Genomic DNA, 14,779 nt, shown 5'->3' with positions numbered 1-14,779 from the left:
AATCTTACTAACTTTTCTATGTAGTTGGATTACTCCTGGGCAGTCATTACTAAATACAATCTTGGTATAGTATCCATGGTATTACATTGGGATGAAACAGCTAGGCTTGAAATGTTCTCTGGGTTGATAGGATCATAGGAGGTTACTAGGCTAAGAATATCACTACAGTGCATGCGTTTGTCTAGTCTTATCTATCAAACTAGTGACATAGCTGTCTTTGACTTAACTGCATACTGTATTAATGAATATATTTTCTTTCCACAGAAAGCCAAACAGCAAATTAAAAAGTAAGTCCAGTTATGCATTTTTTTCTATTCGTTTTCAGCCTTTTTGTGTTTAAGATGTCTCACAACACCATTTTATATTTGTCTTGTAGTATTTTGGATGCTGCCAAGGTGTGCCAGGTACAGGGTACAGAGCCTGGATTCGAGAGTATGGATCACTTAATGTTGAACACAGAAGATGTTGAAATTGCACTGAGGAACATTGACTTTAAAAGAGGTACATAAAGTAATGAGAGGATGGTGATGGCAGAACATGTGTGCGCGCATGCTCGCGCGCGTGTGTGTACGTGTGTGTCTGTGTACGTGTGTGTGTGTGTGTGTGCACGTGTGTGTGTATGCGAGCGTGTGTGTGTCTGAGTGTATACACGTGTCCATCATCTGCAAAGTATATAGCAATATGTGTAATGCTGTGCATGTTTTCACAAAAAAGTACTGTCTACCCTTAATAGCCAGAATATGGTGCTTCACAAATTGAACAGGAAGTGTATAACTACTCAATACACATTTCTGTCTGCTGTGTGCTATTCATAGATTTTTTTCCACTAATAAAATCGTGCTTTGAAAATGCTTCTTTTCAATGAAAGCACCACAAAGGTTCTACGATCAGATAGATCACTTTTGTCATGGCATCAACTCTGACCTAATTCTAAATGCATTCAGTTAATCCAGTGTTTGTCAGGTCATACTGTAATATGTATATATTGAGAATATCACGGTCACCGTCACACTACATACATTATGCAAAACTAATATACATTTCTGTGTCGCAAATACATTCTAACATGAAGAGGTATTTTTTTTTTTTACTCAAGTGATGTTAAAGGCAAAATATTCAGATGCAGCCTTGACAATGCAATGTAGCTAGTAAAACAACAGCAGGTTGACAAGCTGATCTGAGATACCATATCCATGTACAGTGGGACTGTATGTTCTGCATATTGCAACTTAACTCTTTCAGTCATTATCAATAGCCCCTAATGCATGCAAATTGCTCTACATTATAATAGCAGTGTTATAGTTACACCAGGGTCTTGATACTGACTCCTCTCAGGTCTTAGCAACAGGTTTTGAGAATAGTTGTCAGACCAGTGCAGATAGAAGTGGAAGTATTGACAGAGATTTCTCTGTGACTCTTTCACATTTAACATTTACAGGATCTGCTACTGCTACATTTATGCAGAGACAAATAGTGACTCAGACAGACAATATAAAAGTAGAATTTCTAGGAATCAAACCTGTTTTTTTAGAATGTAATTGGTCCACAACCCCCCCCCCCAAAAAAAAATCTTATATTTAAATGTGCACAAGAAACATGTGAAACTATATTATATCTCATACAGCGAGCAAAGCTGTTAAGAAGATCAATACATTGCAGCCTTTCTATCAGTTTCCTGCACTGTCCATGAGATGTGCCATAGGTGACCTGGCATTCCTTCAAACTTCTCATACATGCATGTGATGTGTAAGAATGAGCACATATGCATACCTGTGAGATGGGCTCGTGTTTGCCAACAACTAGTTCATAGCCTTTCACCCACTGTGTGTAGGAAGAGACTCTGCAAGGTTTGAATTAAGTGGGTTATCAATGACTGACTGAGTGAACAAATGAGTGCCTTTTCCAGATTTGGGAAATATAATACTTACTATTGTCAGAAATACAGTAATTTAAACATCTCACCAATTCTGCCCCCAAAACAGAAATCACGTTATCTATAAATTAATATAAGCAAAGCTACACAATTTAGCTAACATATTAATGAAATTAGTTTTCCCCAATAAATTGAATAAACTGTTTAGATATAGGCGTTAGTAAATATTTTTTTAAAAAAAAAGTTGCTGCAATTAGTATGTCAAGTGGGGACTAAGAAACTACAGCAGATGTTCCACATGGGCTGTCTCATGAGTACTTGCAGAAATGTAACTAAAACATAGCACCACCTTAAATTAATCTGATTAGCTAGCATTTCACCCGAGAAACTGGAAAAGAGATAATGGCTCATTTGTGGCTCTCTTTTAGTAATCTCATACTTCATTTTCTCAGCAGCTTGAAAAAGAAGTTACGTACTTACCATAACATTCCACGTGAGTTGTTCATCTCACCTTCATTCTTACACATGGATAGATCGGCTCCGAGTCGGCCGCTTTACTAGCTGAAGATCTCAGAGTAGCTAGAGGCCAGGTCCCTATCCCACGATGCTCTCTGTCCTACCTCAGATCTAGTTTGCTGAACCCAGCATGAACAGATATAACCCAAAGAATACTCCAACCTAAGAAGTAAGAAGTCCCAGAACAAGACCACCAGATCCCAGGTCTACTCGTTCTACGAGACCCTGGAGGGGGAAGGCAGGTGGCAATGTAAGAATGAAGGCGAGATGAACAACTCACATGGAACATTATGGTAAGTACATAACTTCTTTATGAGAAGTTGTTCAATCTCGCCATTCATTCTTACACATGGGTAGTGTCCCAAGCACTCTAATCCTGGGTGACTCAGGGGAGTATATACCTGAGGACAGTGGAACCAAAGGAAACCCTGTCCCTGGAGGCCCTGTCCACTTTGTAATGACTGATAAAGGTATGCGGCTTAGAACAAGTGGCAGCTGCACATATAGTGTCCAAAGGCAATCGAGCCGCATAAGCAGAAGAAGTGGAAACAGCTCTAGTGGAATGCGCCTTCACGCCATGCTCCAAAGTTTGGTTTGCTGAAGAGTATAGAAATTTAATGCAGTCGGTTAACCATTTTGAAAGGGTGATTTTAGAGACTGGTAATCCTTTCTTAGTGTCCGCATGAGATACAAAGAATTGGTCAAATCTTCTAAATTCCTTTGTCCTGTCCAAATAGAATCTCAATTGTCAGTGGCCATCAAGTTTATGCAACATGTACTCCAACTTATTAGAATTGTTACTGAAAAAGTTTGGAAGTTCGATAGTTTGATTCAGGTTAGTCTCGGAACACACTTTTGGCAGGAATGAAGGATTAGTCCTCAGTGATACTCTGTCTGGGTGAAACACCAGGTATGGGGATTCGATAGAAAGGGCTTGAAACTCAGACACCCTACACGCTGAGGTAATGGCCACCAAGAAAATAGTTTTCCAAGAAAGAAACTTCAAATGACAGGATGATGCAGGCTCAAAGGGAGGAAGTATAATACGTGACAGTACAAAATTTAGATTCCAGGGAGTCAAAGGTTGTCTAACAGGGGGCGTAAGATGAATGGTACCCTTCAGTAAGGCCCTACATAATTTGTGAGACATAAAATTAGAACCTTCAGCTCCAAGGTGAAAATTCGAAATTGCGGCCAACTGAACTCTAATAGAGGCAGCTGCAGCACCTTCATGAAAAAGCCTAGATAGAAATTCTAGAATACTAGCAATCGGGGCAACATAGGGATCAATGTTATTCTGGGAGGCCCAAAAAGCAAATTGCTTCCATTTACTAGCATACAACTTTCTGGTGGAAGCTTTATGCAAAGATACAAGAATATAGTGTACCTCCGAAGAAAATTCTTGTGACCTGGCTAGGTTGGGAATTGGAGCAGCCAAGCTGTCAGTCTGAGGGAACGAAGGGAGGGATGGAGGGCACCTGACGAATGTGTCAGCAGGTCTGGAACTGGGTCCAGAATCCAAGGTTCCCCCAGTTGATAAAGTCGGAGGAAGGGGAACCAAATCTGTCGAGGCCAAAAAGGGGCTATTAAGATCACAGTCCTTCTCAGGCTTTTATCTTTCTGGAAGAATTTCAGGATCAGGGGTATAGGTGGAAAGGCATACAGGAGTCCCGGGGGGCCAATCGTGTACGAGCGAGTCCCTTGGGCTGTCCCCCAGAGGGGGATTCAGGGCAAAGTAGTTCTGCATTTGGCATTCATAGGGGATGCAAACAGGTTGCAGCAAGGCTGGCCCCATCTGCAGAAAATCATCTCTGCAACTTCATCTTTGAGAGACCACGCATGCGGTAACAGAATGACTCTGCTTAGTTTGTCCACTATCACGTTGGATTTCCCGGGGATATGCATTGCTATCAGAAAGCACCCGGTGGATACTGCCCACTGCCAAATTCTCAAGGCCTCTCGACACAGGAGGTAAGACCTGGTTCCCCCTTGCTTGCTGATGTACCAGGCCACAGACATGTTGTCTGTCTGTATCGCAGTCATCCCTAGAGGAAAAGAGTCATGGAAGTGCTGCAATGCCAAAAGCACAGCTCTCAACTCCAGAACATTGATGTGCAACTGTGACTCTGTCTCCGACCAGGTGCCTTAGGCTGTTCTTCCCTGAAAAAAAAACCCTCATCCTATCAGAGAAGCATCTGTGGTCACCGTGGCTGACAGCGGGGAGAAACAAATGTAACTTGTTGGCTGTCAACCACCAGTGAAGATCCTTCTTGCAAGAGTCTGTAATCATGATTAAGAATGACATGGGAAGTTGTTGGTAAGACCACTGGGTGAATAGTAACCATTAAAGAATCCTCATGTGCATACGTCCCACGGGAACTGCTATGAGTGTAGCTGCCATGGTACCTAGTAGCTTCAGTACTTGAGAGGCCAGTACTTTTCTGCTCTGCAAAATGTCTGAGACCTGGTTTCGGAGAGTGTCTTTTCTGTCCAGGGGCAATTTTACTGTGGTGGTGGTGGTGTCTAGTTATGCTCTGATAAAGGAGATACGCTGCGATGCAGACTTTTTGAAATTGATAGTGATGTCTAATTGAGAGCAGAGATTGAGAGTGTGATCCCTGGACAGAATTAGTTGATGCCTGGAGGCGGCAGTGAGGAGCCAGTCATCCAGATACAGAAACACTCGGAATCCTAGATGCCTCAGGTGAGCCGTAACCACTGCCATGCATTTGGTAAACACTCTGGGGGCTGTTGTGAGTCCAAAGAGCAGTGTTTGGAATTGGTAGTGACTGGCTCCCAGCCGAAAACGCAGATGATCTTTGGATGGTCTGGCCATTTTGATATGGTAGTACGCATCCTTGAGATCTATAGAGCACATCCAATCACCCATTCTGAGAAATGGGAGAATAGACTGAAGCATGACCATCCGGAACTTCTCCTTCTTAACAAATGTGTTGTGCCTGCTGAGATCCAAGATGGGCCTCCGGTCCCCTGTCTTCTTTGGAACTAAAAAGAATCTGGAGTAAGTTCCAGATCCTATCTGGTCTGCTTGGACTGGCTAGATGACTCTTTTTCCTGCAGCCTCTGGATTTCTATGGCTGCTTGATCCCTGAGACTGGGTGGAACGTCTGGGATTTTTTCCCAACAGGTGGGGTTTCTAAGAATGGAATGATGCAATCTCTGGTAATGATGCTTTGTACCCAAGAATCTCTTGTAATCCCTAGCCAGGCATGTGGATACAAAGCCAAGCTACCCCCGACTGCCTCCAGAGTAGGACAGATGGGCCTCCTTTCAGGAGCGCTGATAGGGCTTACCAAGGAACTGATCCCTGTCACTCTGGTTCTGCGGACCCCCTCTGCCGTCGGGGTGGTGTCTTCCATTATTAACCCTCCTCTGCCCCTGGAGGGGGGTTCACTATGTGTGTTCTGGAAAGCTCCTTGGGACTTCTGGAACCACATTTTTCCACCTTTCTGCCCTTTGGGGTATGGTCTAGTAGGGGTGGAAAAATGGACTCCTACGGCAGATAGAGTCTTTCCCTCTTGCTCACACCTAGTGAAAGTCTCCTTCACTTTGGGCCCGAAAAGAGACAAGCCATCGAATGGGGTGTTGACAAAGGAAGACTTGAAGGCTTCCGCAAAGGAGCATAAGCACATCCAGGAATGTCTCCAAAGAGCTATTGCTGAACCCGCTGCCAGACTCGACCCATCAGCTGCATAGGAAATGAGCTTCATGGATGAGTTAACTATGGAATTAAGGGTATTAAGCTGGGCTGTCACCTTCTCAGAGACACCTTCATCTGCACTACCCTGCAGAGAATCTCCAAGCTCTTTTAGGAGATCTCTTTGAAGACAGGTAAAATGAGTCAAGTAGATAAGCGATCGCATAGCAAAGGTCGCAGAACTAAAGATGCATTTCCCCTACCTGTCCATAGTCCTAGAATCCCTATTAGGTGGATGGACAGTAGAAGAGGTTTCGGACATCTCTTTCTTGGTGGCCGCCACCACCACCATGGCATTAACTAGAACTCCCTTAGTGAGGAACATCTTGTCTTGGTGGGAAGTGATAAACTTGTTGGGCCTCCGAGGGACTGGCTCCATAGTATCAGGAGACTCCCATGCCCTTCGAGCAACCAAATCTATTAGTTTGTTGAAGGGCGGAGTCACCCAGGAGGTGGAAGGTTGAGACCCAAAGGCCTTCAGGAGCACCGACTCATCCTCAGTAGGGCTAAAGGACTGCCAGTCACCCCTCTGCTTAAGGACTTTCAGGATATCAGCAAAAGGAGATATCCTCCAAGGGGGACCGTGGGGGATCCTTCTGATTCCTCTAAGCCGGTGTCTGATGTCAAGGACTCCTGTGGGAAATATAAATGCCTCCTCTTACAAAGTTTCTTCCTGGGAACCTCATCAGTGGGAACTTCTGGTGAGGTCTCAAGTAGAACAAGGCTCACCCGATGGGGTTACCTGAGGCTCTGGGTCTCAACGCTTCACAGGGACCTGCGATGTAGAGGCAGAAAGTGGCACTTTAGGGGAGGAGGAGGGACCTGATGAAGTGTGTGTCTTGGATGACATAACCCTCCTCACAGCATCGATGGCTCCACTGCTCTGACCCGAGGAAGCCGCCAGTTCCGAAGAAGATGGCAACCTCCCCGGCATCGAGACAGTGGACTCCAAGCCAGAGGACGGAGCGGAGCTCATCCACGCCGATGCTCCAAGAGGAAGGGTCGGAACCGATGCATAGTTTGACTGTCCCCCCCCCCGGAACCGACCAGAGAGTGTTATCTCCTAGACTCTTCCAATGGTACCGAAGAAGTCAGGGTTAACGGAGCCAATGGCACTGAAACTGACCTCGGCTCCACAACCATCAGGTCCTCCTCCCCTGGCTCCAAAGGCCCTGCTTGGCTCGGAGGAGGAGTAGTCACAGCAGGTGAAATGGTCTTAGGCCCTGAAACCGGTTGGGTCGAGGTCGATAATAATCTAGCCAGTGCTGGGTTCTCGAGAAGTCTTGGCACCACCCAGTCCACATTTACATCAGAGAGGGTCCTCAAAGAATGAGTCGAAGGAACCAAAGACACCACCGACTGAAGAATAGGTGATTTCAAGGTTTCGGAGACCAGCTCCAAAACCGGGGACCTGCTCCGAAACACTGGCTTGGTGCACGGCTCCAAAGACTGTGGAGCTGGCGACCACACCTTCACAGTAAAGCTCGAAGCCGAAGACTTGGGCTCCAAGGAAGCCTTAGAAGACTTCGACCCCTTCGATGACTTGGAGGTCTGGTCAGCCTTGTCCAAAGACTCCTGAAAATCAGGCTTCAATAACCCTCTAGCCAATAACTTCCTTCTTCTGTCAAGCAAAACCCTGCTACTGAAGGAATAGCAGATAGAGCAATAGTCCTGGAGGTGAACTGCCGCCAAGCAATAGACGCAATTCACATGGGCGTCCGTGATGGACATCTTCTGCCCGCATTTTGGGCACTTTTTAAATCCTGATTTTTGCTTCTCCTTTTGATCAGCCATACTAGAAGCAACACCACAGTAAACACTAATCTGAAGGCAAAGGGATTACTGAATAACAACACACAAACACCGCAGACAATAGCTACTATAAACAACTCTGAGTTGTCAGATCCACTGAACAATTATCATAAAATAACAACAATCTAATATCTAAATATCTAAATATATTTCTAAATATACTCTAACTAATAACAAGTTAAACACACACACACACACACACACACACACTAGTAATAGCAATACTATGAAAATTCACACTAAACAGGATAGGGATTAAACTAAGGCATGGCCAAAGGCCTAAGAGCAGCCACTCTGAAAAGGATGAAATCTCGTCAAAACTCTGAAAAGGATTAAAGTAAACAAAGGCTAACAAGTCCAAAAGGCAGTATAACTGTATAAGATTAAATGTATTTAGCTATAAGCAGAAAAAAATAGAAAAATTTGTCACAAACTGGCCCGAGCTCTCCGATGACCTCCGATCTGTTGCAGTGGCAAACTAGATCTGATGTAGAACAGAGAGCATCATGGGATAGGGACCTGGCCTCGAGCTACTCTGAGATCTTCAGCTAGTAAAGTGGCTGACTCAGAGCTGATCTACCCATGTATAAGAATGAAGGTGAGATGAACAACTTCACATACAATGTTTGATGGGAAAGAATCCTTAACTCACTGACATGACTGTGTTTTCTTGACAGAAGGAGATGACGAGGAGGAAGAAGAGGAAGAAGAAGAGGAGGAAGAAGAAACACAAGAAAATGCCTTTGACTCACCTGACACTGATGAAGACTCTCAGAATGAGAAAAGAAATGGTAAGAAAACTAAGAAAAATACCCCTCTACTCTAATGGGTATAGTTTACTTGAGTTATTTCCTAGATTTATTTTTAAGAAGGAGGTTGTTTACTCTACATAGTTTGATGGTGGTAGCCCTGAGGAAAATATTTGTATATAGCCCTGATGTAGACCTCTCCACTGTCCTTATTTTGGAGGAATGTTCCTATTTTCAGGCCTGGTTTACCCCTGCACAGGATGCCCATATTTTTGGAGGTTTGCCTTTTTTCAAGCTTGATTTACCCCTTCAGACAATTTTGTGAACCCCCCCCCCCCCATCACATGTGGTTTTTGAAGCTTTCCAGTACACATAAAACCACACATGACCAACATACTAGTGGCAACAACAATTTAAAGAGGGCACACATCTTACATCCCCCCTTTTTCTGAAGCAAAAATAAATGACCTTGTATGGTAGAATCTTGCATACACATCAGTAAATTTTACATATTTTACACACTGTCTCTTTGACAATGTGCTTATATTTTCCATCACTTTTGTCACTCTGTTTTTTAAACAAGTGTTTCTAACTAGCATCTCACATTCCTCCCTACAGGAAGTGGGACGAGTTGTGTGTTATTTCATATTCCAATTTTATGATAATTAGATGTCCAGATTTTAAGCAGGATGTTTCTGTTTTTGAAGGACCTTTGCCCTGCTTTCAACATCTGCAGGTTGGGAGGTATGCCCTGAGGAAATGTCCTTCCTCCCTTCCGTCTCTATAAAGAAACACATATGGTTCTCTCTTTCTCTCCTGTTTAGCCCCACATCTCATGCTTATTCAGTACATAAGACAGTCCCTCTTCATATTGACTCTCATAGCAGAAGGGCGGCTCTATGCTTCACATGCATTGCATAGAAGTCAAGTATATAGGAAAGGATAGCCTGATGACTGTGTTTAACACAACAGTACTAACAAAAGTCAAGCATTAAAGCAACCAGGAGGCACTTATGTAGCATCTGACCTTCTATAGGTTACAGAAACATGGTGAACTATATTATATTTCACACAGATAGCAAAGCTGTCAGCAGAATGGATACAGTGCTGCCTTTCTATCACTTACAGAGGCACCCTGCCTTAAGAAGTCTCATATGACAAAACTAGAAACCTGTTATATTAAAATAGCAAAATTTGCAACAGGTGCTTACTGTAGATCCCACCACTGCCACTCTCTCAGAAAACTTTCATTGCTTGAATTCCCCTCATTGCTAAAATATAATCAGCTCAAAATGGCCCACCACATTATAAACCAGCCTGAAAAAAAACAGCCCTAAAGAGCTTACTAACACAGTACTCTATTAAATGGACCCTCCGCTCTAGCAATAAAGCACTATTAGAAAAAAATAAAAAGCAAAAATCACACTGGAGAATCCCTATACTCATGTAATGTCACCAAAGCTTAGAATAGTCTTCCACTAGACATTAAATCCAACACTAATATAGTGTAATTCAAAAAACTACTAAAAGCCTACCTGTCTCCTACATGGATCCGCCCACGTACTGAACCTGGCTAAAAATTATTACATTAGAATAAGCCAAGTCACCACCTAACTCGCACAAAACTAAATAAATACTTTCTAAATGTAAATACTTCTGGTCACTTCTACTTTCACTTTACGCACTTTCCTTAACATTCCTTCTAGCTTCAACCTTGCAACCTCACTATATGCTATCTAAACTTAATTCCTTCTAGTTTCTTCTTCTCTCTCTCTACACATTTCTCATTTAACAATCCTCGTAGCTCAGGCTTACATCTATTGGCCAATTTTGTAAAGCCTGTATATAAAGTAATCGGCTCAAACAGATCTGCCTATACAACTTCTGTACTCTCCAATAGCAACCTTAGCTACTAGTCTGTTTTTCTATCCTGTTTAAAATTCCATTAGTTGTAATTTGTTTTCTTTTTAAAAATGCTATGTAATATTTACTATTGATCACTTAAGAAACTTTATGCAAATTGTTAAGTTTGTTAGCAGCTTTTTAGTTGTAAAATTGTTAAGTTTTTTCTCGCTCACTGTATGTCTAGGAGCTTTTCTCCCCGGGCATCTGCTGAAAATGGACTTATTGTCCAGTCGGACTTTCCTGGTAAACAAATGTGAAATAAAATAAATAAATAAAAAGCTATATCCAGATTGTTGAGGAGAGACACTTATAGAGGTTTCCATTATACTTCCGTACATCACATACATACAATACTAGGGTTTCCTTTTAAATGTTTAATGCATAATTAGATGTGTGTGCTTAATACACAGGATTATGATCAGTTCACTGATCATAACCCATTCATTATATGTTCAAGACATGGGTCCCAAGAAATTCACCTCGAGAGTTCTTGGCATCCATGTTGAGAACACATAATTTAGGATTATGATTGGGGAAACGATCATAATTCTTTGTAGTGCATGGAGCTTGATCTGCTCCATGTACTACTAGTTAGGGGGAAAAATCACAAAGGTATTTCTAGCTTTCAAAGTCATAAAATACTTAATGGTCAGTATCACATTTACACTTAGCTTTCATGCCTCCCCACTATCCATATTTTCACAGAAAGCACAGATTATTGCTTCATACTTTCGGTTTGTTCCTCATAAAATCTGTGCTTTTTGAACAAACCACTGAGGATTGAAGTCACTAAATAATGCATCAGAGTTACAGAGTTCGTATCCTTCAGAAAATACATATCAAGACAAATCTTGTTATTCTAGCAAGTTTCTAAGTTCATAACAGGAACTTATGGACACATTACCAGAATGGGCAGCAGGCAGAAACAATTTTTTTTTTATTCTGCTACTGTCATTTGCTGGTCAGTACAGGCAGATTTTGCTTCCTAGCATGGTACAAGACCTTAACAACTTCTGTAGGTGGTGCTTAACATTTGTTAAGCTCAAGGCATGTGCCATTCTTGTGCTTAACTGGTTTGTCTTTTTGCAAATATCAGAGCATAATCAGCTACCTCCATGCACTACAATACTACTACAGAATCCGTATATATATATATATATATATATATATATATATATATATATATTTTTTTTTTTTTTTTATATAATGCATCCTTGCTAGTATAAAAGAGAGATGTTGCTGTTTTCTCTGTGCATCCAGTTAAAATAGAGCAGATCCATTTGGCTGTCACATTTATAGAAATGAAAATTATGAACTGAAATTTAGAGTATATAATGCCTTAAAGGAGTAACAACTGATAACTAAAATAACAAGTTTATAGACAGAAAACAGGTCATGTACATAACTGCACAATGTGATTTGTCTGTAGTGTGTTTTAGTTACATTCTACTACTGTCTTACCTTAAATTCTGCAGCAACTTGTTAAACAGCTTTCTTGATATTGTCACTAGAGGGAGCTTTAACACCATTATCAATATTGACCAAGCTCGCACAAAATAATCATAACACAAAGTTGTAAACAAATAACTCTCAGTCGCCGTAGAATGTTATGTGAACCATACCTCTCAACTTCTCAGTGCAAGAAATCTGGACAAAGCCAGAACAAATGGGGAGACAAAGGTCCAAAAATAAGGACATATTTTAAATATTGTTCCTATAAACTTAGAAGGTGGCTAGAATGACAAATTTTACATTATTATATATTTTCTGAAGGATATGAAGTCTGAAACTTTAATGTCTGTAATTATTTAGTATTATTTAGTGACTACAATCCCCAATAATTTTCCAGAAAAAAAAAAACAAAGATTTTATCAGGAATAGACCAAAAATAAGAGGCAAAAATGTGGACATTCAGCAAAAATCTGGACAGTTAAGAGGTATTGTGAACTGCACAGTATAACAGATTTCCTATTCTAACATATAATAATTCTAGTTAATACAGTTACCCAATTCAAACATTAACTATATTTTACAGAAACCATAAGCCAAATAAAGTACAGACTCCAAACAGCAATAGTTCAGAATCTGGCAGTTTGGTTTAGTGAAGATATAATACCTCTCAACCTCTTAGAGCAAGAAATCTGGACAAAGCCACAAATAATGGGGGAACAAAGGCCCCAGAATAGGGACACTCTTTAAATATTGCTCTTACAAACTTAGAAAGTTGATAGACTAACAGGTTTTGCATTAGCATGAATTTTTCTGAAGGATATGAAGTCTGAAACTTAAATGTCTGCCATTATTTTCTGAATTCAGTCCTTAATGATTCACTAGTGATTTGACAGAAAAACACAATTTTATGAGAAACATGCCAAAAATATGAGGGAAAAATGTGGACATTCTGAGAAACTCTGGACAGTTAAGAAGTACATATGTGTTACTTGTAAGAAATTTTTTAATATATAATTGTATGACAATATTAGGTTAAATAGGTTTCTGGAGTTATTTCTTATTTTCAAACTAAACACTAGCCTGATAGGAATCTGAGCATTGATATGTCCTTTCCATAAATGGGTTCCATTTCCAAAGCAACATCTGGAGAGTAGCTCTTCTACACCTCTTTGTTTGTTGGCGTCAGTTGTTAAGAGGTATTTTCAGTCACATCTAAGGACAATGATAACAGATACATAATTCTATACTAATTTTTATAGATCTATAACACGCATAGATTTGTTACAAGTATAACATTAGAAGTATTTTTTCTATGTGCTTTTTGTTCACGTCTGCTGACCATCAGGTATCACTCCCTGTCAGTAATAGCCCATTTATTCCTCTGTGCTAGGTATTTCAGCCAGTGTATGATATAGTTAGAGGAGGGGCATCATTCAGGCAGCCATGAGGGCAGTATGAACTCATGCCAGCATGCAGTCTAGGGGTGCATTTTTGTGATGTCTTAATCCCCACTCCTGGCTTGGGAGACATGCTCTGTGTCACCTTGAAGACCCACAGTGTCTTCAACCATGTGAGTTTATGTCTCCTCACACCTATATTAAAGGCTACTCACTACCCCTGCTGTGAGAGATTAAAGTTGCTATGTGGTCAGCTTCACAAGGATGGACCTGCACATCCTGTCTGCCAGTTGTGTCAGATGCTGTACTCAGGGCATTATCTCTCTATGTTGCAGGAGCAACAATAAAGGCATTACATAGCAGACAGCAGTAACATATATCTGGTACAGGCATAATACAAATAAAATGTATTAATTGATAGAAGTAAAACTGTAACATATTTATGTAAGTGATTTCATACTGCATTTGTAAATAAAAATAAATTATTAAAAAAGCTATAACAAAATCGTTAGGTGGGTGGGACATTACAGAGAACAACTTAAACATCTACATTTTGTATATTTCACAAGTATATTAGATTTTGTGAAATGTATTTTGATTCACCATTTTGTGCAGAGCAGCTTGGTAGCCATTCCATATATCAGAAACCAAATGGGAGACGATTGTAAGCCTGTCACTCCTGAAATACAGAGCACTTTAAAAGAAAAAAACAGCCAAAGGACATAGGACTTCTAATGAGTAAACAAACTTACAAAAAAGTCTATAAAAGAAGAGTAGTGGTACACCAAATTTGTGAGTTTATACTGGTCATCTCTGCAAAAACTGTCCTTCCTTCCACCTCCTGTCATTCCAAAAGTACTTCAGTTTGTTAAATGATCTATATACCATCACAACTGTTCATCTTACAGCTGATTACCACTTCTCCTCTACCCTTTTGCCTTCTACCTTATGCTCAAATCACTACCACAAAACAGACTAAGGCTGTATTCTACATCTTTCTTCCATATTTCATGTATAATGTGCATCTGCAGTAGTTCAATTTTCTTCATGAATCCCCTAGTGATCGTTCTTTGATCATGTAATGCCTTGCTTTACATCTTGTTCACCTCTTTTCCTAAAGAGCAGTGCAAAGCAATTTAAATGTGGCCTTAGCAGCCCCCACACACACACACACACTACATCCAGTGAAAATGGCATATGCTTTCTCTGAGCCAATCTTCTCCCTACACAGAAGAAAAATATATTATCCATTGGCACATATCATGTTTATTGGGTGGTATGGTTTAGTTTAGACGGGATAAATACTATACAGTCTTCATTCCTTCTAAACTTTCACTATATCTGCCCTTCTCTTTTC

General features: G+C 40.9%; 1 protein-coding gene across 2 annotated transcripts in view; it reads left to right on the top strand.

The window, feature by feature from the left end:
- Window positions 1-14,779, top strand: part of TRIM63 (tripartite motif containing 63) — a 98,422-nt gene that overhangs the window by 64,853 nt on the left and 18,790 nt on the right. For both annotated transcript variants that reach the window (XM_044060062.1, XM_044060064.1), the window contains exons 6-8: window positions 265-287; window positions 377-501; window positions 8,597-8,710. In XM_044060062.1, the coding sequence (XP_043915997.1) occupies window positions 265-287; window positions 377-501; window positions 8,597-8,710 (262 nt within the window). The remainder of the gene's footprint in view (window positions 1-264; window positions 288-376; window positions 502-8,596; window positions 8,711-14,779) is intronic.

Source organism: Protopterus annectens, chromosome 1.part2, assembly GCF_019279795.1.
Source record: "Protopterus annectens isolate FY-2018-M chromosome 1.part2, PAN1.0, whole genome shotgun sequence".
NCBI classification, from domain to species: Eukaryota; Metazoa; Chordata; order Ceratodontiformes; family Protopteridae; genus Protopterus; species Protopterus annectens.
The sequence above is the reverse complement of the archived record's forward strand: the minus strand, read 5'-3'. Positions and strand labels throughout refer to the sequence as shown.